General features: G+C 42.8%; 1 protein-coding gene across 20 annotated transcripts in view; it reads left to right on the plus strand.

The window, feature by feature from the left end:
• Positions 1–25671, plus strand: part of epb41l2 (erythrocyte membrane protein band 4.1 like 2) — a 64951-nt gene that overhangs the window by 16259 nt on the left and 23021 nt on the right. For 18 of the 20 annotated variants that reach the window (XM_054761246.1, XM_054761259.1, XM_054761247.1 and 15 more), the window contains 12 exons: positions 7850–8083; positions 8151–8333; positions 9674–9907; positions 15888–15992; positions 16075–16117; positions 18542–18617; positions 22467–22563; positions 22637–22761; positions 22839–22926; positions 23488–23640; positions 23817–23914; positions 23984–24156. In XM_054761246.1, coding sequence (XP_054617221.1) covers positions 7865–8083; positions 8151–8333; positions 9674–9907; positions 15888–15992; positions 16075–16117; positions 18542–18617; positions 22467–22563; positions 22637–22761; positions 22839–22926; positions 23488–23640; positions 23817–23914; positions 23984–24156 — 1594 coding nt within the window. In that variant the 5' untranslated portion in view covers positions 7850–7864. Of the gene's footprint in view, positions 1–2970; positions 6263–6877; positions 6916–7849; positions 8084–8150; positions 8334–9673; positions 9908–15887; positions 15993–16074; positions 16118–18541; positions 18618–22466; positions 22564–22636; positions 22762–22838; positions 22927–23487; positions 23641–23816; positions 23915–23983; positions 24157–25671 lie in introns of those variants that run through there. The other 2 variants (XM_054761245.1, XM_054761248.1) reach the window with 2 other exon arrangements.

A 25671-nucleotide genomic window follows, 5' to 3' on the forward strand; every position in this document is an offset into this window, starting at 1 on the left:
AACTATCCGGCGGATCCTCCTCTGCAGAACCCCTGAATAGACCTTACCAGGGAGGCTGAGGAGTGTGATTCCACGATTGTTGGAACACGGTCCCCCTTCTTAAAAAGGGGAACCACCACCCCGGTCTGCCAATCCAGAGGCACTGCCCCCGATGTCCACGCGATGCTGCAGAGTCATGTCAACCAAGACATGCCTACAGCATCCATGGCCTTAAGGAACTCCGGGCGGATCTCATCCACCCCCGGGGCCCTGCCACCGAGGAGCTTTTTGACAACCTCAGCAACCTCAGCACCCGAGATAGGAGAGCCCACTGTGGAGTCCCCAGGCTCTGCTTCCTCATAGGAAGACGTGTCAGTGGGATTGAGGAGGTCTTTGAAGTATTCTTTCCACCGATCCACAACATCCCGAGTCGAGGTCAGCAGCACACCATCCCCACCATACACGGTGTTGACTGTGCACTGCTTCCTCCTCCTGAGACGCCGAATGGTGGTCCAGAATCTCTTCGAAGCCATCCGGAAGTCGTTCTCCATGGCTTCTCCGAACTCCTCCCATGTCCGAGTTTTTGCCTCAGCGACTGCCAGAGCCGCAGACCACTTGGCCTGCCGATACCTGTCAGCTGCGTCCGGAGTCCCATGAGCCAAAAAGGCCCGATAGGACTCCTTCTTCATCTTGACGACATCCCTCACCACTGGTGTCCACCAACGGGTTCTGGGATTACCGCCACGACAGGCACCAACCACCTTACGGCCACAGCTCCGATCAGCTGCCTCGACAATAGAGGCACGGAACATGGCCCATTCAGACTCAATGTCCGCCACCTCCCTCGGAACATGGTCGAAGCTCTCCCGGAGGTGGGAGTTGAAACTCCTTCTGACAGGGGACTCTGCCAGTCGTTCCCAGCAGACCCTCACAATACGTTTGGGCCTGCCAGGTCTGACCGGCATCCTCCCCCACCATCGGAGCCAACTTACCACCAGGTGGTGATCAGTTGACAGCTCCGCCCCTCTCTTCACCCGAGTGTCCAAAGCATATGGCCGCAAGTCCGATGATACGACCACAAAGTCAATCATGGAAGTGCGGCTCTACTGGTCAACATTATTATTATTATTATTTTTTTCCCTTGTTTTTCTTTTTTTTCCCTCTACTGGTCAACGTTCAAACTGGAAGCCAACCTGTCTATAGAGGCCACTTTTGCAGACTCCCTCTAGTGACCGCTATAGACAAGTTTGACTGTATATATATATATATATATATATATATATATATATATATATATATATATATATATATATATATATATATTTTTCCCCAACAAATTGATAGATAACTTGCATTGATTTCATATGGGGCCGCATGGTCTAGTGGTGAGCATGTTGGCCTCACAGTCTGGAGATCAGGAAGACCTGGGTTTGATTTTCCCTTGGGCATTTCTGTGTGGACTTTGCATGTTCTCCGTGTGTGCGTGGGTTTTCTCTGGTACTCCGGTTTCCTCCCACATTCCAAAAACATGCAGGTGAGGTTAATTGGTGACTCTAAATTGTCCATAGGTATGAATGGTTGTTTGTCTATATGTGCCCTGCCATTGGCTGGCGACCAGTCCAGGGTGTACCCCGCCTGTCGCCTGAAGTCAGCTGGGATAGGCTCCAGCATATCCCCACGACCCTAATGAGGAGAAGCGGCATAGAAAATGGATGGATGATTTCTTATGTCAAGGTACCAAACAGATATTTATTAATGATAGCCCAAAAAAATGCTTGGAATGCCTTGTTGCATGATCAGATAACATTCAAGTTTAAAAGATATGCAGTTGTGTGCAGTACATTTTTTCTGTCAAAACTGAAACAACAAATACATTTAGCAAGAAAGATGACGTGATTTATTGGCACACATTTTGTCCAGGCTTTGCAGGCCACATAAAATAATGTGGCAGGCCAGATCTGGCCCCCCCGGGCCTTGAGTTTGACACCTGTGGTATAGAACACATTGGTGAAGTGCAAAGGTGATTTGCATTGCTACAGTCCCTGATTGTCATTATTTAAACATTCTTGATGAAGTGCTAAGAGAAGTTAACCGCTGCTATTGGTAAAACATAAACACTATCCAAAATCACATAGCACATAGCACTCATAAAGTTTACTCAACACACTACAACCAATCCAGTGCTGCTCAAATGAAGTTATAGTTGGCAAAACAAATAGTATTAATGTTATTTTTTGACATTTCAAATGTTATAAAAACATTACAAATTTTAAATAGTATTTAAAATGTCGCAGGCCAATAAAAAAATGACCTGCGGCCACAAATGGCACAAATGGCCCACTGGCCGCACTTGGGACACCCCTGCGCGATGGTAAATTTACGTCCAGGATACATTCTTCTCTTCTCACCTTCTTCTTCTTCTCCTTCTAGTAATACTTTGTGTTCCTTTGACCCTCTCTCAACTGTGAGATCTTACAAGATTTGCTGACTTTGGCGACACAAACTCTTTGAGATTTGCGCAATTTGTGAGTCGCGTTTTGCCGCATTATTAGGTGACCAAATTTGGAGGTGTCGTTGCAACAAAAAACTGGTCACACTGATCTCATGCGTGCACGCAGAGACTGAAATGTGTTTGCGTTTAACTGCAACCCATGAGGGCTTTCCCTGCTGTCGATTTGGACATTCAGTCATTTGCGTTAGGAGTGCTAATTGGCTGTGAAATGGTCGGCTCGTTTGCACCGCCGCACAAACAGATGCTGTGTTATGCAACCGTGAAACCTTGACATCAATGCAACTGGATGAGGGAAGCTGCAGTTGTAGCTATTCATGAATGCAACTTAACGAATGCATCAACTCCACAATTTTACTGCCATAAAACGGTCACCGTGCGTGTGTGTATACATGCCATAATAGTGTCACCACCATTGTTTATATGGACTGTGGGAAGACAAGTGAACAGGGGAAGTTGTGGGGGTGGGGTGGTGGGGAGTGAGATAATGTGAGCGGTCGATTGGAGGGGGATTGAAAAGAGGCCCCCGGAAGAGAGGGATTGTGTCAAGTGCAGCAGAGATTTAGTAAAAACGGGAGAAAGAGGTTGCTACACTGCAGAGGATGGAAGAGATAAAGTTGTGTTAGAACGTTTTGAGGTGGAAAGAGCAAGGGTCCTCGAGTTTTTTTTTTTCAATCACAATAAAGGCCAAGCAAGTGTAAAGCAATGCTAAAGTGGCCATGACCTACATCTTGCAAAAAGATGCACGCCTGATTCCAACATATCTCTCAAAAAGTGGCGACTGCAGGACTGCAGGAAGTAGGCAGTAACAAGCCCGTTTTCTTACTTGTACCTGCAGTTGTAACATTGGCTCAACTGTGAGTGACAGCTGTGTCGTCCCTTACGGTTTGTGGTCAAAATTAGGGGTGTCACGAGATACTCGACGATACACAACATTGGGTCTATGAGAAGAAGATGAGACGATACTTTAACATTACTATTCAGAAAAGTGCGATGAAAAATATTTAAAATATCTATTAATTTCATTTCTACTACGTTGCCTTTCATTTGTCCTCACCAGACTACACTCTGTATGTATGCTAGCGGCCCCGCCTCCACCCGCCGAGACAAAGAGACTGTATAACTGACAAAAGCCCTCACTCCGTTCATGCTGTTGTTCTATGAAGCAAACGCGCCCAAGTGCTGAATCCGGTACGCAGTGAGAACCCTCTTCCTGCCTGTGTGGAGGCGGGGGACGAGGAAAACAGACTCACATGCACATGGCAACATACTGAGGCTGGCAAAATTGGGTTAATTTTCATTTATTGTGTGATTAATTAATTTATTTATTATCATCCCAGGCCTCGTGCACACAAGAAGTCTTGTCCTGTTTTAATCTCATGACATCCTGTGACACCCCTATTGATGACTTGTGGACAATTCTAGGTGGTCCCCGGTTTACGCCGTCTCGTGTTGACATACGCGCTCCCAAAACTGAATTTTGGCCCATAAACACGAGACTCACTTGAGAAATAGTTACAGCATGGTGCGCGGCAGAAGATTAGTCGTCCCTCACTCTATTGCGGGTTTTCAAAAAATAATGAATAAATGACTGTTTCGTGGTTGAATGTAGCATATTATTTGAAAAAAATGCACATGTAAGCAAATTACATATTTTTGGCCCAAGTTAAGCATTGTGAAGCATAAAAATGTTCTAAATGTTATAATAGTTTAGCAATACTTTTAAGGCAGTGGTCACCAACCTTTTTGAAGCCAAGGTCCCTGGTCTCAGCTATGAACCTGCGCAAGATATACCCCCATTTACGCAAGATATTCAAAGCTTTGTCTCTAAATACAAAGCTTTGTGTTATTATTCAACCTTTCAACTCTTTCTCATTGTGCATTTGCGCTATTTTTACCATTTTTGCTGTTTTTTAAATGTTATTTTGTTTAACTGTAACCGTTGTGTGCTCAGGCACATTGCTGCGCTCTGTCTATCTTCACTGGAACTTGCAGGGTGCTGCCTGGAGGGCGGCGAGGCGTATGGTGTTGTTCAGCGGTCAAAATGCGTGCATGTTGGTCACTCTCCGGGATGGGAGAGCACTAATGTAACAATACATTTTTTTCTAACATTCTCACAATCGTCCGGCAAAGTCCCAAAGATGGATAAGTAGCTTTGCGATCGATGGGTTGGTGACTCCTGGTTTAAGGCAATACAAGACATTAATGTAATATAGTCTACACTGGCCACTAGGTGTCACTAGTAACACACAACAGACTTGATCGCCAACTAAGGATTTTATTATTTTGTAATTATTCATCTCACAACAGGCACAATAATAACATGACCATAATAATAGTCATCATCATCATAATAATAACACGAGCTACTGTTGTGTTGTTGTACTCCAGCTGAACTCTGAATTCCCAACGTCACTTCCTGTCCGCACATCCGGAATACATTTGTTAAAACACACACTAGCATGAGACTTATTGATGTCTTAAATGGCTTATTTTCTGTGACTATGTGACTACATAGTGACTGCTACTACTATGTGACTGTGACTACAAATTTCGTGGCGATGGGGCTTCACACCCTAAAGTTACAGTGGGTGTTTTGTAGCGCTGTGTGAGAAATTTCAAGTCAGTCCAACTCCTGCCTCGTGGTGTATTTGTCAGAACATAATCGCATGTTTTGACAAGTTTTCACCCCTTTCACGTGAAAAACATGCAAGAACACTTCATTATGTACATCTGCACAGTTGAGTAGGCATCGCCATTATGTCCGTTTATTTCTGTGTTTTGCCCTGCATCACACTGAGAGGTGTTTACAACCACAAATTTGTGTATTCCACCATGCATGCTTTCCATGTGAAAACAGCTATTGAATCCCATTACATTTTACAGGCATATATAATGTTGCGGTAGTGCCATTAGCTAAATTATGGGCTTATATTCATGCACTCTGCAGCCTGACAGATGCATACCGCAGAACCGCAAATGCTCTCCAATGAAAACTTTATTGTTTAATGAGTGTCGTTTGTCTATGTAAATATTGTTCTTTGCATTTAACACATCCTGTAGACATGGCAAACAGCATGTCGGCTATAACATTCAGTGTTTCCCACATATTCATTTAAATAGATTTGGTGCATAAAGACATTAAAATGCACCTGGGCTACCAGAGAATAAGAGGACGGGGCAGGAGGGATCGATGTTGCCAACTCAGGCCATGTCCACATGAACACGGATATTTTCACAAACGCCCCTCTCCGGTGTCAAATAAATCTCTGTCCACACAGTGGCTTTTTTTAAAATACGCATTCATAGGCTGTCACGAGCAATCAGAAGCGTCGATGACATCATTTCCACAGACTGCACAACAACAAACATGGCGATTCGCAGGAGAACATACTGTACATGTGGACTGTTAGCGAAGTAGCCTTACTTTTCAGTAGTTTATTTAACATTTGTCAGCAACATTTCAAATAAGAAATTGCATTAAAACTGAAAATGTATTAAAGATATGCTTTTTATTCAAATGTAGCAGATGTTGATTATCACTGCCATGCTGTGAAGTGTTGTTCATTGTATCGCTCAAGACTAGGCCTGCCACAGTAATCAATAAATCAATTAACCACACGATAAATAAAGGCAATCTCGATAATTTTGCCGGCTTCGATGTGTTGACATGTGCATGCGTGTTTGTTGTCCTTCTCTCTCTCTACCAATCAGGCTGGATGACAAGGGGATTCACTCTGTGCATCTGTCTCAACACCTGGGACATATGTGACGGTACATACACTGAAGCCGGAATTTTCCAAAATCTTTACCCTGGCTGGAGTTTTCCAAAAGCAAAAACCTACGGCCAAAACCGCATAGAAAAATAGGAGTCCATCTATTTTCTATGCCGCTTATCCACATTAGGGTTGCGGGGGTATGCTGGAGCCTATCCCAGCTGACTTTGAGCGAGAGGCAGGGTACACCCTGGACTGGTCGCCAGCCAGTGGCAGGGCACATATAGACAAACAACCATTCACACTCACATTCATACCTATGGACAATTTAGAGTCGCCACTTAACCTAAACTTAATATGCTGTTTTTGAAATGTGGGAGGAAACCGGAGCACCCGGAGACAACCCACACATGCATGGGGAGAACATGCAAACTCCACAAAGAGGTGCCCGAGCGAAGATTCAAATCCAGGTCTTCTCGATGTCCTGGTACTTGTTTTACTCCATTGTTAGATCGTTTCTCAATGCAAGCACACACACGCACACACACACACTTTCATATATGAACCCCCCCCCCCCATGCCTTATTAGCCAATCATGCAGAAGGGGACCTATTCTATTTTTATTACTGTGCCCTTCCGGCTGCTCTGACTGTGTTTTTTTTTTACCTCACAGTGATGGTGAACTTGCAGAATCAGAGTAAAAAATGACTGGTAAGATGACCATAAGTGACTACACAGACCGTTGTAAGGAGAGTGACAGGTGGGGTTGCATTTAGAAGACTTGAAAGGACAGTTGATGATGATGATAATAATGGCTTAATAGGAGGTGAATCATGCTTTAATCCTCTGCCTCGAAGCTGTCTGTTTGCACACACAGTCACGCACACACATAATTATGTGGACAAAAGCATGCAGAGACTCTCAGGTGGGCGCCCCTCGCTGCCCTCCCCTCTTGAAGAACAACGTCACGTCTGACGTGTGTGCTGACTGTCCAAACGTGTCCGTCTCCAGTGCACAGAACTGCCGTAGATATTTAGGTTGATACGCGTTTGCGTGCGTTAGCCACAGCTGCAGGGTAAAACCAGTGAAGGTGACAATCCAGGAATTCTCCCGTTTTTGCCGTGTTGTTAAGCAATTATTGTCCTTTACGTGCCAGTGCTTCAGCCCAAAGGTCATGCATTATTCTTTTTCAACCACCCAAATATTGAAACAACTGCGTGTTTTCCTCCACGTGACTACAGAACTGAGTAGTGCCCCTAATTTTTTTTCCTGCCTTGTGCGATGTTAAGAGGTGTCTCATTTATAAAAGATTCCGTATATTAAAATGTTAAGTTGGAGTGCTGTGAAAAAATAATGTTGTTGCTTTAAGTAACCAAACAAACAGGACACCTTTTAGCAGTTTTTAATGATCATAAATACACTAAAATTAATGATTCATAACAATTTTCCCTTGATTTATTTATTTTTAAATAACATGTATGTTATGCTAATAATGTGTTACGTTATTATTTTTTTAAATACATTTTTTGATTTTAATAATTATTTAATTAAGATGTTTTTGATTTATATATGTTGAATAATTGATTTATTCTATATTTTTATTTTCAAAACCCGCCTCCTTATTCCTCCCCCTGTGCCTCCTTAGGTTTGACGTGTTGCCATGACAACAGAGGCAGGCTCCGAGACGGAGGTGAAGGAGAACGCGGAGGAAAAGTCAGCTGTCCAGCTCGACCAATCGGAGAAGACCACAGAGGGGACCCAGGAAGTGGCCGCCACCGAGGGAGAGGAGAGGCAGACAGAGAAGGAGAAGGAGAAAGAGGGCAAAGGAATCACTCGCTACCTGCCAACATGGTTTAAGAAGCAGAAGTCTCAAAGCCAGGTGCGCATGCATGTCTACTTTATTTTACAATGTGTTGGTGTCACATCCAAAATGACGCTCTGTACAGACCTCCCCAACCAAGGAGGTCCCACCCACAGAGGAGCCTACCATCAAGGTGAGCCAGGAGGAAGCGCACATCCCAGAGGTCAACGGGCACGCAGAGGAAGTAGAAGAGAAGGAAGCGGTCGGTCCACAGCAGCAGCAAGTGAAGGAAAAAGAGTCTCACTCCAACGCGAGCGCCGACACAGAGGTACGACCATATTGCGTGTATGCACAGCATAGTGCAGGGGTGTCCAAAGTGTGGCCCGGGGGCCATTTGCAGCGCTCAGCTGTTTTTTTAATGGCCCTCGGCACATTCTAGAAATAGTTAAACAAGAAAAATTTTAAAAACAATTACGAGAATAAATATTCAGAAAAAGTAAGTCGGAATAAAAAAAGATTCACAATAATATAGTGTAGAAAAAAACATTTTAAAATGTTTCCTTAAATATACATAACATGGATTGGTTTACCAAGCGTAAAATAAAGTGGATGTTTCAGTATATACCTCTGGTATACTCCTAAATAAATACTTTACCTTGGGTTCCTATGGGTGCTTGAAAGTCTTAATACTGTATAGCGTTTTCAAGGTGGTGCATTCAAGGACACCCCAAAAGTCACAATAACATCTTTGTGTGGTCTAAATAAACAGAAAGACAAAGGAAACTCACTAGTGTAACTCTTACTACGGAAGTACAATTTGCCGCGTTTGAGTATACTCGGAAATCCCAGAAAAGACACTGAAAACATGCGAATTCAACTTAAATGATGTGGTGTCTTTGAACGCAGCCCTCATGGCTCATAATAACGTGGTTAACGTGTGGTTCAAATGTTGTGCTACTCTTAAAGTGACCTGTGATAGGCAAATAGACTTTCATACGTGTGCTGTCTTTTAGCTTGATTTACGTTATCAGTTCATTTGGAGCTGTTAATACAAGAAATCCTGTATATACAGTATAATCCTGTCCCGTTATTTATCTCGCACTTTGGTGCTGAGAGATCAATGAAGCTCATACGCTAAATAAGAAGGCTAGGGGTTTATTAGCGGCATTGCAGGGTTTCAAATCTGCCGGGAGAAATCCCACAAAGCTTGACCATTACCTGGGATTATGGCATTTAATGTGCCACCATATTAAAGTGTAAAAACAAGACGTTTGTGGCTTTGAGTGGCAACAATTATTACTGCATGGCGTGCATTTTGCAACAGGCGCAGTGCAAAACCACAAGTGAAACCAGTACTGAGGGAAGGTATGCAACACTCACAGACAGATTGGTCTTTGTGCAGATGAAAAGATATAAGCACCAAAGAGGTCAAAAGGAGTGCTTGTGTTGTGTTCACACATATTTGCCGGACAAGACACCCACTCTTGGACTGTTGTGTTCCATCCAGTGGTCACAATAAACCACCCAGGCCCACCCTGTGACATCAACTGCTCAGCCAGCGAGCCAAAAACATACGCCAGCACTCTTGTAGAAGCAGACACAGACACGAGAAGGACGTGCTGAGAAGACTCTCATCCATCTTTTCTTGTTTTCCTTGTGCTCTGTCAGCCTGCCGGGGAAGGAAAAGTGGAAAGCGCCCAGAAAAGTCTAGAGGGGACAGAGGAAACGACTAAAGAAGGAGCTAAGGAGGAGAAGAAGAAGGAGGAGGTAGAAAAGGAGGGAGGCCAAGGCCAAACTTTCATTTTCCAGTCGCCGCTCCGTTTGGTGAGGAAGAACAAGATGAAGCTGGTGGTGTGTCACGTGACCCTGCTGGACGGGTCGGACTTCACCTGCGAGGTGGAGGTGAGACTCATCACAACACAGTGTAGCGTTACATTGCTTTGAATATACTGTACTCCACTGAAGTATGTTCACACTTGTGCTGCGATACTCTGGATCGAAACAAAAACATACTTGGTGCGATTCTCTTAGCGTTCACATTGGTAATTCTGTCATGTGACCAAAGGATGTACAGTAAAGAACATATGCATAAAATAGGGACGTGATTAGACAGCTTTTGTGACCTGTTTACCAAAATGACCTCTGCTGGGTTGAATACGTAAGTTAGTTTTGTTTTCTGTTATATTTGCCAGCGCTGGCTTGTCCCAAAAGCTTGTCAAATACACTTTTGAAGCACTTTTGTGTACATAACTCAAGTTTTCCAAACCAAATGCCCTCTGCTGGGTTGAATATGTAGGTTATTTTTATTGTCTGTTATGTTTGCCATCTTAGATTATACAAAAAGCCTGTCAAATATACTTTTAAAGCACTTTTGTGACATTTACGTGAGATAACGGAGATATTACAAATCAAAATGGGGTCTGCTGGGTTGAACACATAGGTTATTTTTATATTCTGTTGTATTTACCATCTTAGAATAAACAAAAAGCTCGTCAAATGCACTTTTGTAACATATTACGTGACGTAACTCAAATATTCCAAACCAAAATGCCATCTTTTGTCTTGTATACATAGGTCAGTTTCATATTCTGCTCTTTTTACCAGGTTATGTTTTGCAAAAAGCGTATAAAATAGATGTTTAAAGAGCGCTGTTATCACACGCATGCAGAGGGAGAGAGCAGAGCAGTGAGAAGGCACTTCCGAAATGCATTTTCTCTTACATATTTGTCAGTCAGTCAGTGCAGTCGGTACACGTGAGAGCCTCTTCTTCAATGATGTCGGCACTAATAAGATCTAGCATGTGTGTGTTTGTGCACGTGGGAGGTCTTTCAACTTTCTGACTTATTGTAGAAGTGGCCACTTCCATTGTTTGGGTGGGTTCTGAGGGGATAAATGCAGCAGGGTATGGTGCTGGGTGAGGGGGCTTGTCTGGAGAGCACAACACACACATTTAGAAGATTATGTGGGGGCTTGGATTGGGGTTGGGGGTCCCTACAAGATTAGTTTTTACATCTGCTACTCTCCACTAAGCACATGCACCAGAGCCTTTTCGACTTTTGTATGTAGAGCACATTTACATTGATAATGGCTGTTTACTCAGTTTATTATAATATAATACTATACAGTATTTGTCCCATATTCTGTAAGTCTCAAGAGAGGGTGTATTAGAAGTGTGTGAACCTTCATGCTGGAATTTGGACATCTTAAAAGTGCTTTTAGGAACATTACAGAGTGGGGCAGGGGGACACAAGCTTTAGCAACACTAGCGTAGCTTTGTGAGTTACAGTGCTAACATTACACTCACATTTCAACAGCAACATCATGTTTGGTTAGCCTGTTCGCTAGACAAAAACCACACGATCTAACATACAGCTGCCACGTAATGATGGCTAGTTGGCAAACCTTTATTTTAAGATGTGTAGCAAAGCCCGGGGAAGGCGTTTGTTCCTCCACGACGTCATGAAAACTTCAAAATTGACAGCCACATGAGGGAGACGATAGTTTTATCACGTTTTATGCTCACAGTCAGTCTCTCGGGACACATGATATTATTGTTTTATTTCAACTGAAGGCTCTCAAAGCCATTTTCCAAAAGTACAGTGTGCCGACGCCCCAGCGTTTACCGTTGTTTGAACAGACACGGCTTTGTCCTCCCGACAGATAACGCTGATACTGCAACAACTGCTATTGTCTCAAACACACACACAGGCATCCATCCATCCACACAGTGGCATGGCAAGGCTAGCAGAGGGAGAGATGCACAATGCATTCCAGAAATTAAACTTTTTTTATTTTGTCTAGCAGGCCTCCAACACGCACACATGCACATGCACGCACACACACACACACACACACACACACACCCACACACACACACACACACACACACACCACTTTCTACTGTCCTATCACTGGTGGTTCTCTGACTTATCATTCATCTGCTATGCTTACCAACTAAAGGCTGCAAAGCATTTTCCTCGGCAATTGCTTCATGCAGTAATGGCCTCCACTCGATTACACACCAAATAATAACTAGAGCTGTCAAAAGTAGCGCGTTAACGGCGGTCACTAATTTATTTTGCTAATTAGGTTAAAATTTTGTGAAGCCACCCCTCTGTGTTATGACGACAGACGAGGCACGGTGTAGCAGAATCTGGTGCTCTTTTATAACTTTATTCTGACCTGAACACATCAACAGCAGTGCAATCCAACACCATATGTGTATCTCCAACTCACAAACTAATCTGTAGGCCTCCTCGGAACGACACTTCCTCATTGTCACTACACGACAGCGAGGTGCATTCACTGATAGTCCGAACATCACAACAACATCGTTATTATGCATGTATGTGTGGCCTAAATAAACAGAAATACAAATAAAAACACTAATTGGATATTATTAACACTCACTTTGTTACTGTTAATGCGGAAGTACAATTTGCTGCATTTACTGTAAGTATGCTCAGAAATCCCATCTACACTCAAAAGCAAAAGCAAAAGAATTCAACTTTACAAAGTTACATGGTGTCTTTGAACACAACCCCTCAATGCCTCATAACACAGTTAAAGCACGATTCCAATGTTGTGCTGAAGAGACTAGGGACGTGTGCTATGTTTAGCACGATTTAAATATTCAGTTCATTTGGAGCTGTTAATACATACAAATATGTAAAATTGTGTCCTGTCATGTGCCTTTTTGATCATAAAATACAGTAAAAAGGGCATACTTCACATACAGTTGCAAATGGTGCTTAATTCATTCAATACCAAAGACGTACTTTAATCCCAAACGGCCGATCGTATTTATACGTCTTTTCCATTTTTTTGCATGAGAGATAAAAGAGGTGATGACGCAACTCTCTGCTAACGCATTTCAGTTCAGAGCAATTTTAAGCCATAAAAACGAAGTGCGTTTGATAAGAGCTCGACAGCGATCATGTGAACTGAAAAATCACACATCACAGGAAGGAGGAAGTGAGAGAGCGTGGAGGAGTGTAGCGTGCAGAAGGCTACACATTGTAGAGCAATTTTAATGCATGCACGCGTGGACACATGCACACGCATAGTTAAGTTCCAAATGTGAAAACTGTAAACAGTTCATGGTGTTATATTTGTAAATAAATTGTTATTTTGATGTAGAACCACCCCTTTGTGTGTTGTTTATGTTGGTGTAGTTGTTTAGATATCTCAGCTGTCACAAAGCAAAATATATTTATGTCAAAGTGAAAGTTTTGCTTGAAATGTACCTTTTCACAAAAAGCTGATTTTCTCCCTTTTCTAGTCAGGAACTGATATTTTCCTAAAACTTACCTATGCTCTACTGCTGATTACTAAAGAACGGAAAAAAGGTAGAAACAAACTTTTTTTCCTGATGAAAGACGGGAGTCCAATCTTTTTCTTGGTAGGTTCCATGTTTATATAGCCATACAACACAATATTCGGTGTGCCTAGAAAGATCAGTCAAAATCGTCGGAAATGGCCGGTGCTGAAGGGGTTGTCTTTTGAAAAATGGCTCAAATCGATTGAATGAGTTAATTAATTTGAAAACTGTGATTAAGCGGATTAAAAACATTTGTAATCATTTGACAGCCTTAATAATAACAAAACATAATAATAAAAAAACATAATAGGTGATGCCCCTTGGTTGCTTACATTCCATTACTCTGACATGATAACACCTGACAGCTGACGTTTAATTTGGAGAGAATTGATTCCATGCGGGACAAACGACAGTAACCAGGAAAATGAAATGAAAGAAATTGATGGATATCTATACATTCTAAACATACAATGTGTTCTAATATCTACAGTATGTCATCTATCTATCTATATAATGTTCTAATATCTAAATAAAGACTTCCCAAGTAGTTAACAGCCACCCCTAAAGGATGCCAGGTACTCTCTGTAGTTGAGTGAATAAATGCCAGTGGTTTAAGTGTTACTTGACTAGCATGGGGAATGTGCCTGATGTAAGAAACCGCAAAACTTCATTGATGGAGGTTGTCCGCGCGTTCAGCAATGGTCGTATGACCAGCTCGAAGGCACGTCGGCACAAACTCAGTCTCGCCCAAAGGTCGCACACTCATGCTTGAATTCAACCACACAGCAGGGTTGCATATGAAAAGGCACTCGTGCGCTCTGCAGAGTAGAAGAACATACCGCAGATGTTTTCTACTGGAAAAAAGGCAGTCTTTTATTCCCATTCCCTCCGCTTTCAGCACGCTGCACTGACCGTCTTGAAAGTCTCTCTGTGGTATGCATTTCTCTCTTGCTGTGTGTGCGTGCGTGTGCTTGTGTGCGTGTCTGTGCACACACTGTATGACTGGGAGATTTCATTATTTCATTCTTTTTCCCCTTTTTTTCCCCACCCTCGCTGTCTGACCTGCCTGTGTAAAGGTCACCATAGCCTCTCTGTGTGCCTGTGTGTGTGTGTGTGTGCGTGCGTGTGTGCGCACGCGCGCAGCATGGATGTGTGCTAAATGTCATTGTCATTGCTCAGTGTGGAGGATTTTATGGTTACAGTTGATGGAATGTGTCCCCTCTGAAAGAGAGTCTTCAAGCAAATATGGAGGAGACAGAGATGCATTGATGGAGAGACACTTTGGACAGGAAGTGAGCGGCGCATACGAGTAGAAACTATGTTGCCCTGAATTCATAATCATGCTAAAGCATTGCATTTTGGCACCACGATATTTTGCATTATGGTAACAGCCGCCTCTGAAATTTAAATGCACAAAGAATGCAGAAATGGAACTGTGGACTGTAAAAGTTAATAATGTACAGTGTATTGCAGCATATCATAATCAAACACAAGTATTATCATTACAAATGCATTTGTCTAAGTAAAGGCCTCTCTGATTTTGATGCCTGGTCATGTCTGCAGTTGAGTAAATAAACGCCAATGGTCATTTTATTGATTTTACTTGGCTAAAACGTTGCATTTTGTCAATGTGACATTTTGCCTTTGATAACATTTGATAACAGTTCCCTCACAAATGAACTGTAGATTCCATCCATTCATTTTCTATGCCGCTTATCCTCATTAGGGTCTCGGGGGTATGCTGGAACCTATCCCAGTTGACTTCGGGCGAGAGGCAGGGTACACCCTGGGCTGGTGGCCAGCCAATGGCAGGGCACATATAGACAAACAACCATTCACACTCACATTCATACCTATGGACAATTTAGAGTCGCCAATTCACCTAACACGCATGTTTTTGGAATGTGGGAGGAAACCGGAGTACCTGGAGAAAATGCAAACTCCACACAGAGATGCCCCAACAGGCCACCGTGCGGCCTTCAACTGTGGATTATCACAGCATATTATATCAAAGTACAGATATGATGCCTGTGGGCAGCATTGGAATGACCTGTAAGGAATCTACTTGGGCGCTATTAATTACTGTTAAAACAATGTAGGAAAATCTCAGTGTACTTTAATAATAATTATAATAATTCATATTATTTTATAATTAATATAGTATATACAGTATATCTAATTTTTTATTACTATCTCTCAGCCTTCTGTTTTCTGGCTATTTTATTATTATTTATACTAAATATTTTTATTTCATTAATATATTTATTTTTTGTTATTTTTTTTTTACATAATATATAATATAATTGTATATGTTATTTATTTATTTATTATTAATTTTTTATTAATATCTCTCAGCCTTCTGTCTTCTTGTTATTTTATTATTTTTGTCTATTGTCTATTATTATCGATTGATTTTTATGTATTCATGAATGATTTGTTTAAACATTTTTTTAATTAATATTTTTGAATTTTTTTCCTTCTTTCTGGCTAACGTAAATGTGCACATTTAAGTCACCTTATGTGTATGTATTGATTAATGATTTGTTTCTTCCTGGCCAACAGAAACGTGCCAAGGGCCTGTTCTTATTCTTCAAGGTGTGCGAGCATCTTAATCTGCTGGAGAAAGACTACTTTGGTCTGACTTACAAGGACCACCATGAGCAGAAGGTGGGTTTTTTTGCCTTTTACATAAAAAAAGGTACACACAGTGTGACTGTAAAATATCTCACTCTCTGCCCTTTGCTTTCAGTGTTGGTTGGATTCCACCAAGGAAATCAAGAGACAGATCCGCAGTAAGTTTGCTTTTTTAACAAATATTGTCATCACTGTGTATACTGTACAGACAGTGTCAAGTGGAAGGTGCTGTGAAAAGGTACTATTTTAGCTCAGAAAGTGTCGTTTTAGAATACCTGTATGTGTGTGGCCATACGTGGGTGTGTCCATGTGTCAACTCTGCACACTTCGGTTTTATGCACACCACCAAAATGGCAGGTTTGACACCGTTCTGCACTTAATTGCAGTCCACTGACACCCCACACTGCGTAAGTTTATCCGCGGAACTTTTTCCTGACTGTCTATACACCTCACTGTGAAAAATGTGTGATTTTTGCCTAAAGCAGCAAGAAGCTAATTTGCAGCGTGCGGTAGTAAAGGGATTCCAGCGCACGAGAGAACCTCATGAAGCTGATATACTGCCAAACCAATGAAATCTCCAACTGAAAGTGAGCACTTTGAAGTGGAACCTCAAAATTAGAGCAATACGCCCAAAACCCCGTCATGCAGGCAAAAATCCCAAGACAAGAAGACCTCAAGGTACCTCATGAGAGTTTGGCTCAGCGAGCATCACAGAAACGATTAAAGCGTTTTTTTCTTTGCTTTTTCTTATGCTTTTTGCAGCTGTTTTGCAAAACTGTACCGAAGTATACGGTTGTCTGCACCTCATTTGGATGCTAAATGAATGCAGAGTCAGCCAAATGCAACCAGTGCTTGAAGGTCGTAACACCATAACCCCACGAACTCTTTTTAAACCTTACTGCCGACCTAAAGACTGTTTCAAGCCTGTTTTATGCTTTCCGCATCCGCGAGGTCCGTGTGGACAAATTACATCGCACTCGCACCCCCTTGAGCGGCCCTTTTCATGTGGAAAACACCTCCACATTTTTGTAACTACGCGGAAGCAGACACGCAGAAAAAAATGACAGGCGAGCAGGGGATCCTCGCAGCTGAAGTACAGAAATACCGGCAGTTATATGAGGCAGCCTACCCTGACGCACAGTAGTTTAAGCATAAAGAAACACTGAAACAAGTTGTGTTTTAAGTCAAGTTGTTTGTTTTTTATTGTATTTTGCCGTGTTCAGCATGCCTTTTGTAAGCACCTTCTCCTGCTGGGGTACAAGTCCCTGACGAGCTGCCATTGCAGCACTCCTATTCAAAGGACGAGTGGACCACCTTCTCTTCCTTTTCCTTTTCTTCCTCTTCTTCAAGAAGTAGACACGCAAGTTTGGGAGCAGACGCCACACGGAGTATAAAGTCACACATGGTCTCTCGAACGGATTTCCGCGCGGCTCGTTCGAGTGGAAAGTATAACCCAGCCTTAACACACAAACAGCAGCGCTCAGTTTGAACGTGGTCAACTCTCACTCGTCTCCACACCAATCACACTCGCGGCGAGCCAGGTGCATTCACAAACAACATAATTTTGAACATCAACAAGCAGGTCCCCAGAATGATGCATTAACTATCCATTTCTGCTCAAAGTGTGTGGAATGTATGCACTTAAAGCACTGCAGTGTCAAATCTTGCATATTTTTTTGTTTTGCATTGCTGCTGTCTTCGCAATGATAATTACATTAATTTGGTGTGGAGTTTATTTGATACTGTTGAATTTATTACTTAGGTTATTTATATTTATATGATTTTATTTATTAGTATTATTTTAATTATTAGATTATTATATTTATTATTTTTTAAATTATTTAAATTACTATTTTGTTCAACTCGTGTGTCACAAAATTCCATTAAAAAATAAAAACAAAACGTGTATATTTTCCATTTTTTTTAGTACCGGTTTCGGTCTTTGTTTAAGTACTGGTATCGGATAAATGCCCAACCCGAGTAACGAGACAAGAATGTGCATAGGAACGTCCCTGTACTTACCGGAATCCCATTCAAAAGGCTGTAAGTTGGTCTTCAACCATGTCCCAATACTTTTGTCTAACATCACTTGTCGAAAACATAAAAAGCTGTGAGGCCCATTTAATGTTTTAAGGTTTAATCATGTTTAGCTTATTTTTACACTTGTAAGACTGCTAAAAAGTCAATGAATGTTTTATGGTGGTAAAGATTTGACCCTGGAACTGATTTTTATCTTTGGGAACATTTGTAGACTAGATCTGTTTTCCGCTGGCTGTATCTTTGTTTCTGACTACACTGAAGATTGCACTTTTGGTTACGCAATACCGGACGCACCACGTGTTTGTTTGTGTTGATGCTTGCGTGCGAGACGCATCAGGCTTAGCGGCGTCTAAAAGCTGCTCTTTGCCCTCGCTCCAACCCACCGAAACACACACACAGATGGGAGGAGGCAGGATGGGTGGAATGAGGCCAGATGGATGGAAACGACCCCAATCACACAAAAATCTCAGAGATTTCCCGTGACCGATCCCCCTGTCTTTTCCCGTTCTGTGGTTGACTTTGTATCACTTCCCTCTCTGTAGGTAACAACTGGCAGTTTGCATTCAACGTCAAGTTTTACCCACCTGACCCCTCGCTGCTGTCTGAAGACATCACAAGGTAAACATAACACTACATCAAACCCACGCACACTGGTTAGTGATTTATGCTCAATTAGGGTATTGATCCGTGCCAAAAGCCTTGGCAGGTTTTGAGCATCAAAAGAAACAACGCAGGGTGACTAACTGCCTATTCCACACTAGAAGTATGTAAGCGTTGACTTGATTTGGAACATGCGACTTAGTTTTATCTCCTAAGTGATGATAAATAGTCATTAAACAGGTCTTAAACTGGTCTTTAGAGGCACAGTGTTTGCCCGCTGAAAAGCCACTTAAGCCTCCTTGTCAGCGAGTGTCCGCCCCGCTGCTTTATTATTCTTGCCGTTGTCAAAGACTTTCCTCTCGTAACCAGGATCCAGAACCGGCACCGCCGCCAGCTGCACATAGATGACCCCCCCCACCTGGGAGGGGGTTGCTTGAATGCCGTCATTCTCTTCAAAACCCCCATTTAGTTAATGAATTCCTCCGCAAAGGTTGGCGGGCGGACGCGGGAAACAATTTACTAACGCGCAAGTGTAGCTGTTATGTAACTGACTTTGGGATTGCTGTATAGTGGATGAACTGTAAGGTTGTCCGAAAAAAATTACACAACAAGCAATGCACCGCTGCTACCGTTTGATCCCCTGCCAAATGAGGTGGGCTGGGGCCTCCCAGGAGGAGGAGCGCAGGTTGGTGTCGTTATTAGACTGAATGATACTACTACTTTCTTTTTGTTAGGAGATTTTGATTTCATATTACACCTTTGATGTTCAACAGCTTTAATGCTACATATACATACTGCAGTCTCTAATTATAGCATTAGGGACATTTATTTCTCTATAAAGTGGAAGGAGGATTGCTCACGAAATTTGAATACGGTATATCATTTTCAAACTTTAGTCATGGTTTGGTGCGCATGAGAAAGTGGAAAGAAAAATGTAGCGCTCTTTGACCACATAGCAGCAGCAACAGAACCAATGTTGGAAACAAACTGCATCATTAATGGAGTTGATTGTAAACAACAGTACAACAAGTATAACACGTATGACACATGGCAGTACTACTACTGTCAGGTCCATAAACATTGGGGCAGCCATACGATTCTCATTTTTTGTCTCTAAACACCACCACAACAGATTTGAAATGAAATGAACAAGATGTACTTTAAACGCTGACTTTCAGCTTTAATTTGAGGGTATTTCCATTAAAATCAAGATTCAAGATTCAAGAGTTTTATTGTCATATGCACAGTAAAACTGGTGGTTCTGCTATGCAATGAAATTCTTGTTCTGTTCATTCTCCCAGAAAAAGAAAGAAAAACACAAGAAAATGTATAAGAACATCAGAAACATAAATACCAATAAATTAAGCAACAACAACAGAAGAGACATTAATACAAATAAATAATAAAGTGCTATGAGTGTGTGCGTGTGTTGCGTGCGGCGTGTGTGAGTGCTTCGTTGAGAAGCCTGATGGCCTGTGGGTAAAAGCTGTTTGCCAGCCTTGTGGTCCTGGACTTCAAACTCCTGTAGCGTCTGCCTGACGGTAGGAGTGTGAATAATGAGTGTTGTGGATGTGTGCTGTCCTTGATGAGGTTGTGTGTTCTTCGTAGGACTCTAGTTTTATAAATGTCTTGCAGTGAGGGGAGGGCTGCCCCAACAATGTTCTGTGAGGTCTTGATCACCTTCCTATCGCGTGTTGTACAGTTACCGTACCAAACAGTGATGGAGGCAGTAAGGACACTTTCGATAGTGCATCTATCTATCAAGTGAATGATGTAGGAATTACAATAGTTTGTATAGCAGCCTCCCACTTTTTAAGGAACCAAAAGTAATGGGACAAATTCCATCCATCCATTTTCTATGCCGCTTATCCTAATTTGGGTTACAGGGGTATGCTGGAGCCTATCCTAGCTGACTTCGGGCGAGAGGCAGGGTACACCCTGGACTGGTCGCCAGCCAACCACAGGGAACATATAGACAATCAATCATTCATACCTATGGACAATTTAGAGTCTCCAATTAACCTAACATGCATGTTTTTGGATGTGGGAGGAAACCGGAGTACCCGGAGAAAACCCACACACTTACAGGGAGAACATGCAAACTCCACACAAAGATGCCCAGCGGAGATTGGAACCCAGGTCTTCCCGATCTCCTGACTGTTTGGCCAACATGCTAACCCCTTGACCACTGTACGGCTAATGGGACAAATTAATGATCATAAATCAAACTTTCCCTTTTTAATACTCTGTTGCAAATCCTTTGCTGTCCATTACAGCCCGAAGTCTGAAAGGCATATACATCACCAGACGTTGGGTTTCATCCCTGGTGATGCTTCACCAGGCCTCTAGTGCAACTGTCTTAGTTCCTACTAGTTCTTGGGGCATTTTCCCTTCACTTTTGTCTTCAGTAAGTGAAATGCATGCTCAGTCGGATTCAGGTCTGGTGATTGACTGCATAACATTCAACTTTTTTGACGTAAAAAAAGTCTTTGGTTGCTTTCGCAGTATGCTTTTTTATGCATACATGCCCATGCCATGACCCTACCAACGCCATGCTTCACTGATGAGGTGGTTATGTTTTAGATCACATTGAGATCATATTGAGAGTTGACAGCAATAGATTCCAAATGCAAATAGCAATGGGATAATGAGGGAATAACGCACATCTGGACTTGGAACAGATGAGCAGCCAATTGTCCCATTACTTTTGTAATGTACTGTTGTAATTCACCTGATTTTGATGTAAATATCCTCAAATTAAAGCTGAAAGTCTGCCGTTAAGTACATCTTGTCCATTTCATTTCAAATCCACGGAGGTGGTGTTTAGACCCCAAAAAATAATAATTATGTCACTGTCCCAAAATTTATGGACCTGACTGTAGTACTACTAGTGAAGGATAATAAACAACTATGTTAAATCTTAACATGTGCGTTGAGCAACTATTGAGAAAAAGGTGCTGAGAGCCACCATCACTCCTGTCGTTTGGATTGCTTGCGGCGTCCCAACGTGCCTTGGGGCACTTGTTTTGTACAAGATTGCTAAACTTCCGTGTTTAGAGTTAACATAGTTGTTATTTATTATTCCCTACAATAGTAGTAGTAGTTTTATTGTGTTTATTGCACATCTACAATGTGCAGCATCATAAACAAACAAGTAGCGGCTGATGTGTGGGATACATTGTGGTTATCTACAAGCATTGGGGGTGTCACGAGACGGGATGATGCACGAGATCATGGGAACGAGACAAGCCGGAATTTTAACATTAATTCGAACTAATTTGGCATACTGGCTTTGTTCATGTTGATGGGCAGGCTTTTCTCAGTATAAATATTCCCGTACGGGGGCTGTGGCATTTGGCTTTGCAATCATCTTTTTTCCTCCTAATTTTCTAGTACATTACATTGCATTACTCCTCATGAGGCTACTGCAGTGTGTGTGCGTATGTGTGCGTGTGTGTGCAATAGCGTCCCCGCGTCCCCCCAGAGACAAAGCAACTGTATGGCTAACAAGAGGTCTCACTCTCATTGACGCTGTTATTCTGTGAAGCATTCGGGTGCTGAACCAATACGCAGAGTGAGCGTGCTTCCCTTCTGCTTGGAGGAGAGGAAAACAGAATATATGGAGGCTGACAAAATGAAGTTTTATGAAGTTTTTATTAATTATGACATTTTTTCTGAACTACAAATCCTGTCACATCTCGCGAAATATTGTGACACTCCGAACGAGCATGCATTTGCAGTTGCACCTTTTGATCTTCTTGCCATAATAACCTTGTGTCTCTTTCCCCTCTTTCCTACAACCAATAACATGACCTCGTGTCTGGTAAGCATTTGCATGAAATAACTCTCAGACGTCTCCTTGTCAAGGTACCTGTTGTGTCTGCAGCTACGTGAAGATGTGGCGTCAGGTCGACTCCCCTGCTCCTTTGTCACTCACGCTCTGCTGGGCTCGTACACACTGCAGGTATAGTACATGTGGACGTCTACATGCGTCAACGTGCATCGTGTGTGATTTTCCCCTCCTGCTGGGTCTGCAGGCAGAATTGGGTGACTACGAACCCGACCAACCTCGTCCTCTGGACTACATCAGCCAGCTGACTTTTGCCCCCAATCAGAGCAAAGAGATGGAGGAGAAGATTCTGGAGCTCCACAAGTCCCACAAGTGAGGCCCGGTCCATTTAAAAGAAAGAAAGAAAAAAAAAAAGCGGCAAAATGAAATATGAGCTTTTGTACTTGCAGGGGAATGACACCAGCACAGGCCGACTGCCAATTTCTAGAAAATGCCAAGAAGTTGTCCATGTACGGGGTCGACCTGCACCACGCCAAGGTTAGCTTCTCAAGGTTAGCGTTGGCACAGCCTGTGTCAGCTGTGCAAACACTCACGAGAGGCCATGGGAACAGCCCCTGTGTCCCCGCTGGGATTGCAGCCCATCAGCAGGCGTGTTCCCATGCGCGTCGTGAGTCCTTTAAATAGGAAATGAAGGATGTGAGATGGAGGACAGTTGTCACAAGGACAACAGATGAGAGCATTTGATGGGGCGTACCAGTGTCAAAATCCTCACTGTTACCAAGTGCTAAAAAGAGGAGAGATCGATGAGCTGCCAACAGCACGGCAAGGCCGTGTGTGTTTGATGTGTGTGTCCATTATCCCACTCCAACCTCCCAGCTGCCATTAGTTTTTCTCCTGTGTTAACTCAGGCCCTGCAATCAATACCCCATTGACCATTACCAGATGGCCTTGGACTTAAAAGCTTCGCAACCAGTTAGCCTGCCAGCTAACCGTTTTATGCCGGATAACAGATGTTTCTGCAGGAATCAATACATGGTACTGATGGTGCTTTACGCTCCATCATTTGAACACATCTGTATCGTGATCTCGCCATGGCAGGATTGTGAGGGCGTGGACATCATGCTGGGGGTGTGCGCTAATGGACTCCTGGTCTACAAGGACAGGCTGCGGATAAATCGCTTTGCCTGGCCCAAAATACTCAAGATTTCGTACAAGAGGAACAACTTCTACATCAAGATCAGACCAGGAGAGGTGCGTACTGCTGGTTGAACTCTGATTAGCTTGAAAGAGTGGAAATACGAATGATCTGTTCCAGGGTCAAACCTTTTATGAAATGTGCATTGCAAAGTACCGCTTTCTTAACTGCCATTCATTGACTTGATATCATTATTGAAGCTAACCTGCTTTCTGTTTTTGTTCCTGACAAGACGGAGCAGTTTGAGAGCACAGTGGGATTCAAACTCCAGAACCATCGATCGGCCAAAAGGCTGTGGAAGGTCTGCGTGGAGAACCACAGTTTCTTCAGGTAGAAAAAAGCATTCAGGACTACTCTAAGGAACATGAATGTGATTTATCCCTCCTTTTCATATCCTAGACTCAACGCCGCAGAACAACCCACCAAGGCCCGCTTCTTGACTCTGGGCTCCAAGTTCCGTTACAGCGGACGCACGCAGAACCAAACGCGCCTGGCCAGCACGCTCATAGACCGCCCCGCCCCTGCTTTTGAACGCACCTCGTCAAAACGCATCAGCCGTAGTTTAGATGGAGGTAACACACACACACACACAAGAATGCACTACATTTTTTACTGTCTGACCAGATACAGGAAATAGCTGCAGCTGTTTCCTGTCACACAGAGGAGGAGATGAAAAATGCTGAGGGCAATGAAAATACCCTGCGTAGGAAATGAATGGAGTGTGTCATGTGTATACAACATGCATAACTCAAAAGATTTCATACCAAATAGACATATTTGTGTTGATTTCATGTTTAATACAGCGGATCCCCGCACATTCGCGATTCAGTCTTCATGCTTTTTGGTCAAAAAATTATCTTGCTTGGGTGGCAGTGGCTCAAAAGGCCGAGCAGGGTTGTCCAGAAACCCAAAGGTTGGCTGTTCGACCGTCGCTCCTTCCACCCAGTCACTTTTGTTGTGCTCCTGGGCAAGACACTTCACCCACCTTGCCTCCAGTGCTGCCCACACTGGTGCATGAATGTAAATGAATGTTTGATGGTGTTTGGAGAGGCCGTAGGTGCAAATTAGCAGCAACATTTCTGTCAGACTACCCCAGGGCAGCTGTAGCTACAGACGTAGATGGCCACCACCAGTGTGTGACTGAGGAGTGAATGTATCAAGGGTTCATGTCATTGTGAAGCACTTTGGGTGCCTTGAAAAGCGCTATGTAAAATCTAGTCCATCATTATTATTATTATTATTATTTTTTCCACAGAAGACAAACCTCATTTACCTCAGGACAGCATACGTGTACCTCTTTTAAAAATCCAACAGTTTTTACATGTTAATGTCCTAATGCTTCACTGATGATGTTTTTTTTCTCAAGCATTGAGATTTTGCGCTTTGTTCTGCGGCTGTTGAACGCACCAGAGTTGTGTGTTATGACTGGCTACAATGTCATTCTAATTCCATCTGTTCATTGATTATCTTATATTATCAGGGTTGTGAACAGTAAACCAATGCGACCGGATATCTGATTTGACAAGCGAGAGATGCGGCTGCATCGGTTGCAGCCTCCTGAATTGATAAGAATCAGCCATAAATCCTTAGATCAGGGGTCACCAACGTGGTGCCCGTGGGCACCAGGTAGCCCCCCCAGGACCACATGAGGCGCCCTCAAGCCTGCTTTTCATTCAGCTTTTCAGTTAATAATGTGAGAACGCTAAAAAGAAATGCATTCTGAAATGCAAAATGTGAGTTGTGGATACCAGCATGTTGTGAATGTTCTGGTAAAACAAGCATATTCAGATTGTTTGGGTTGAAATAAGCTATAAAAAGAATTGTTACAAAAATGAGTAGCTCTTGGCCATTTTCATTTTGTAAAAGTAGCTCTCACAAGAAAAAACGTTGGTGACCCCTGCCTTAGATCAATCGATTGTAGAGACATGCACCGGGTATCGCAACACTAGCAACCGGTTGACAGTGAGTCTTTTTAACGTGAGAGCCTGGGCTTCCGGTAAAACGATTGTTGCACATGTCTGAAGACGAAAATGGATCTAAATAGTATTAGCGGCACACTAGCTCGTGCTAGTCTCCGGGAAAGATTT

Source organism: Dunckerocampus dactyliophorus, chromosome 19 (assembly GCF_027744805.1).
Source record: "Dunckerocampus dactyliophorus isolate RoL2022-P2 chromosome 19, RoL_Ddac_1.1, whole genome shotgun sequence".
Lineage (NCBI taxonomy): Eukaryota > Metazoa > Chordata > Actinopteri > Syngnathiformes > Syngnathidae > Dunckerocampus > Dunckerocampus dactyliophorus.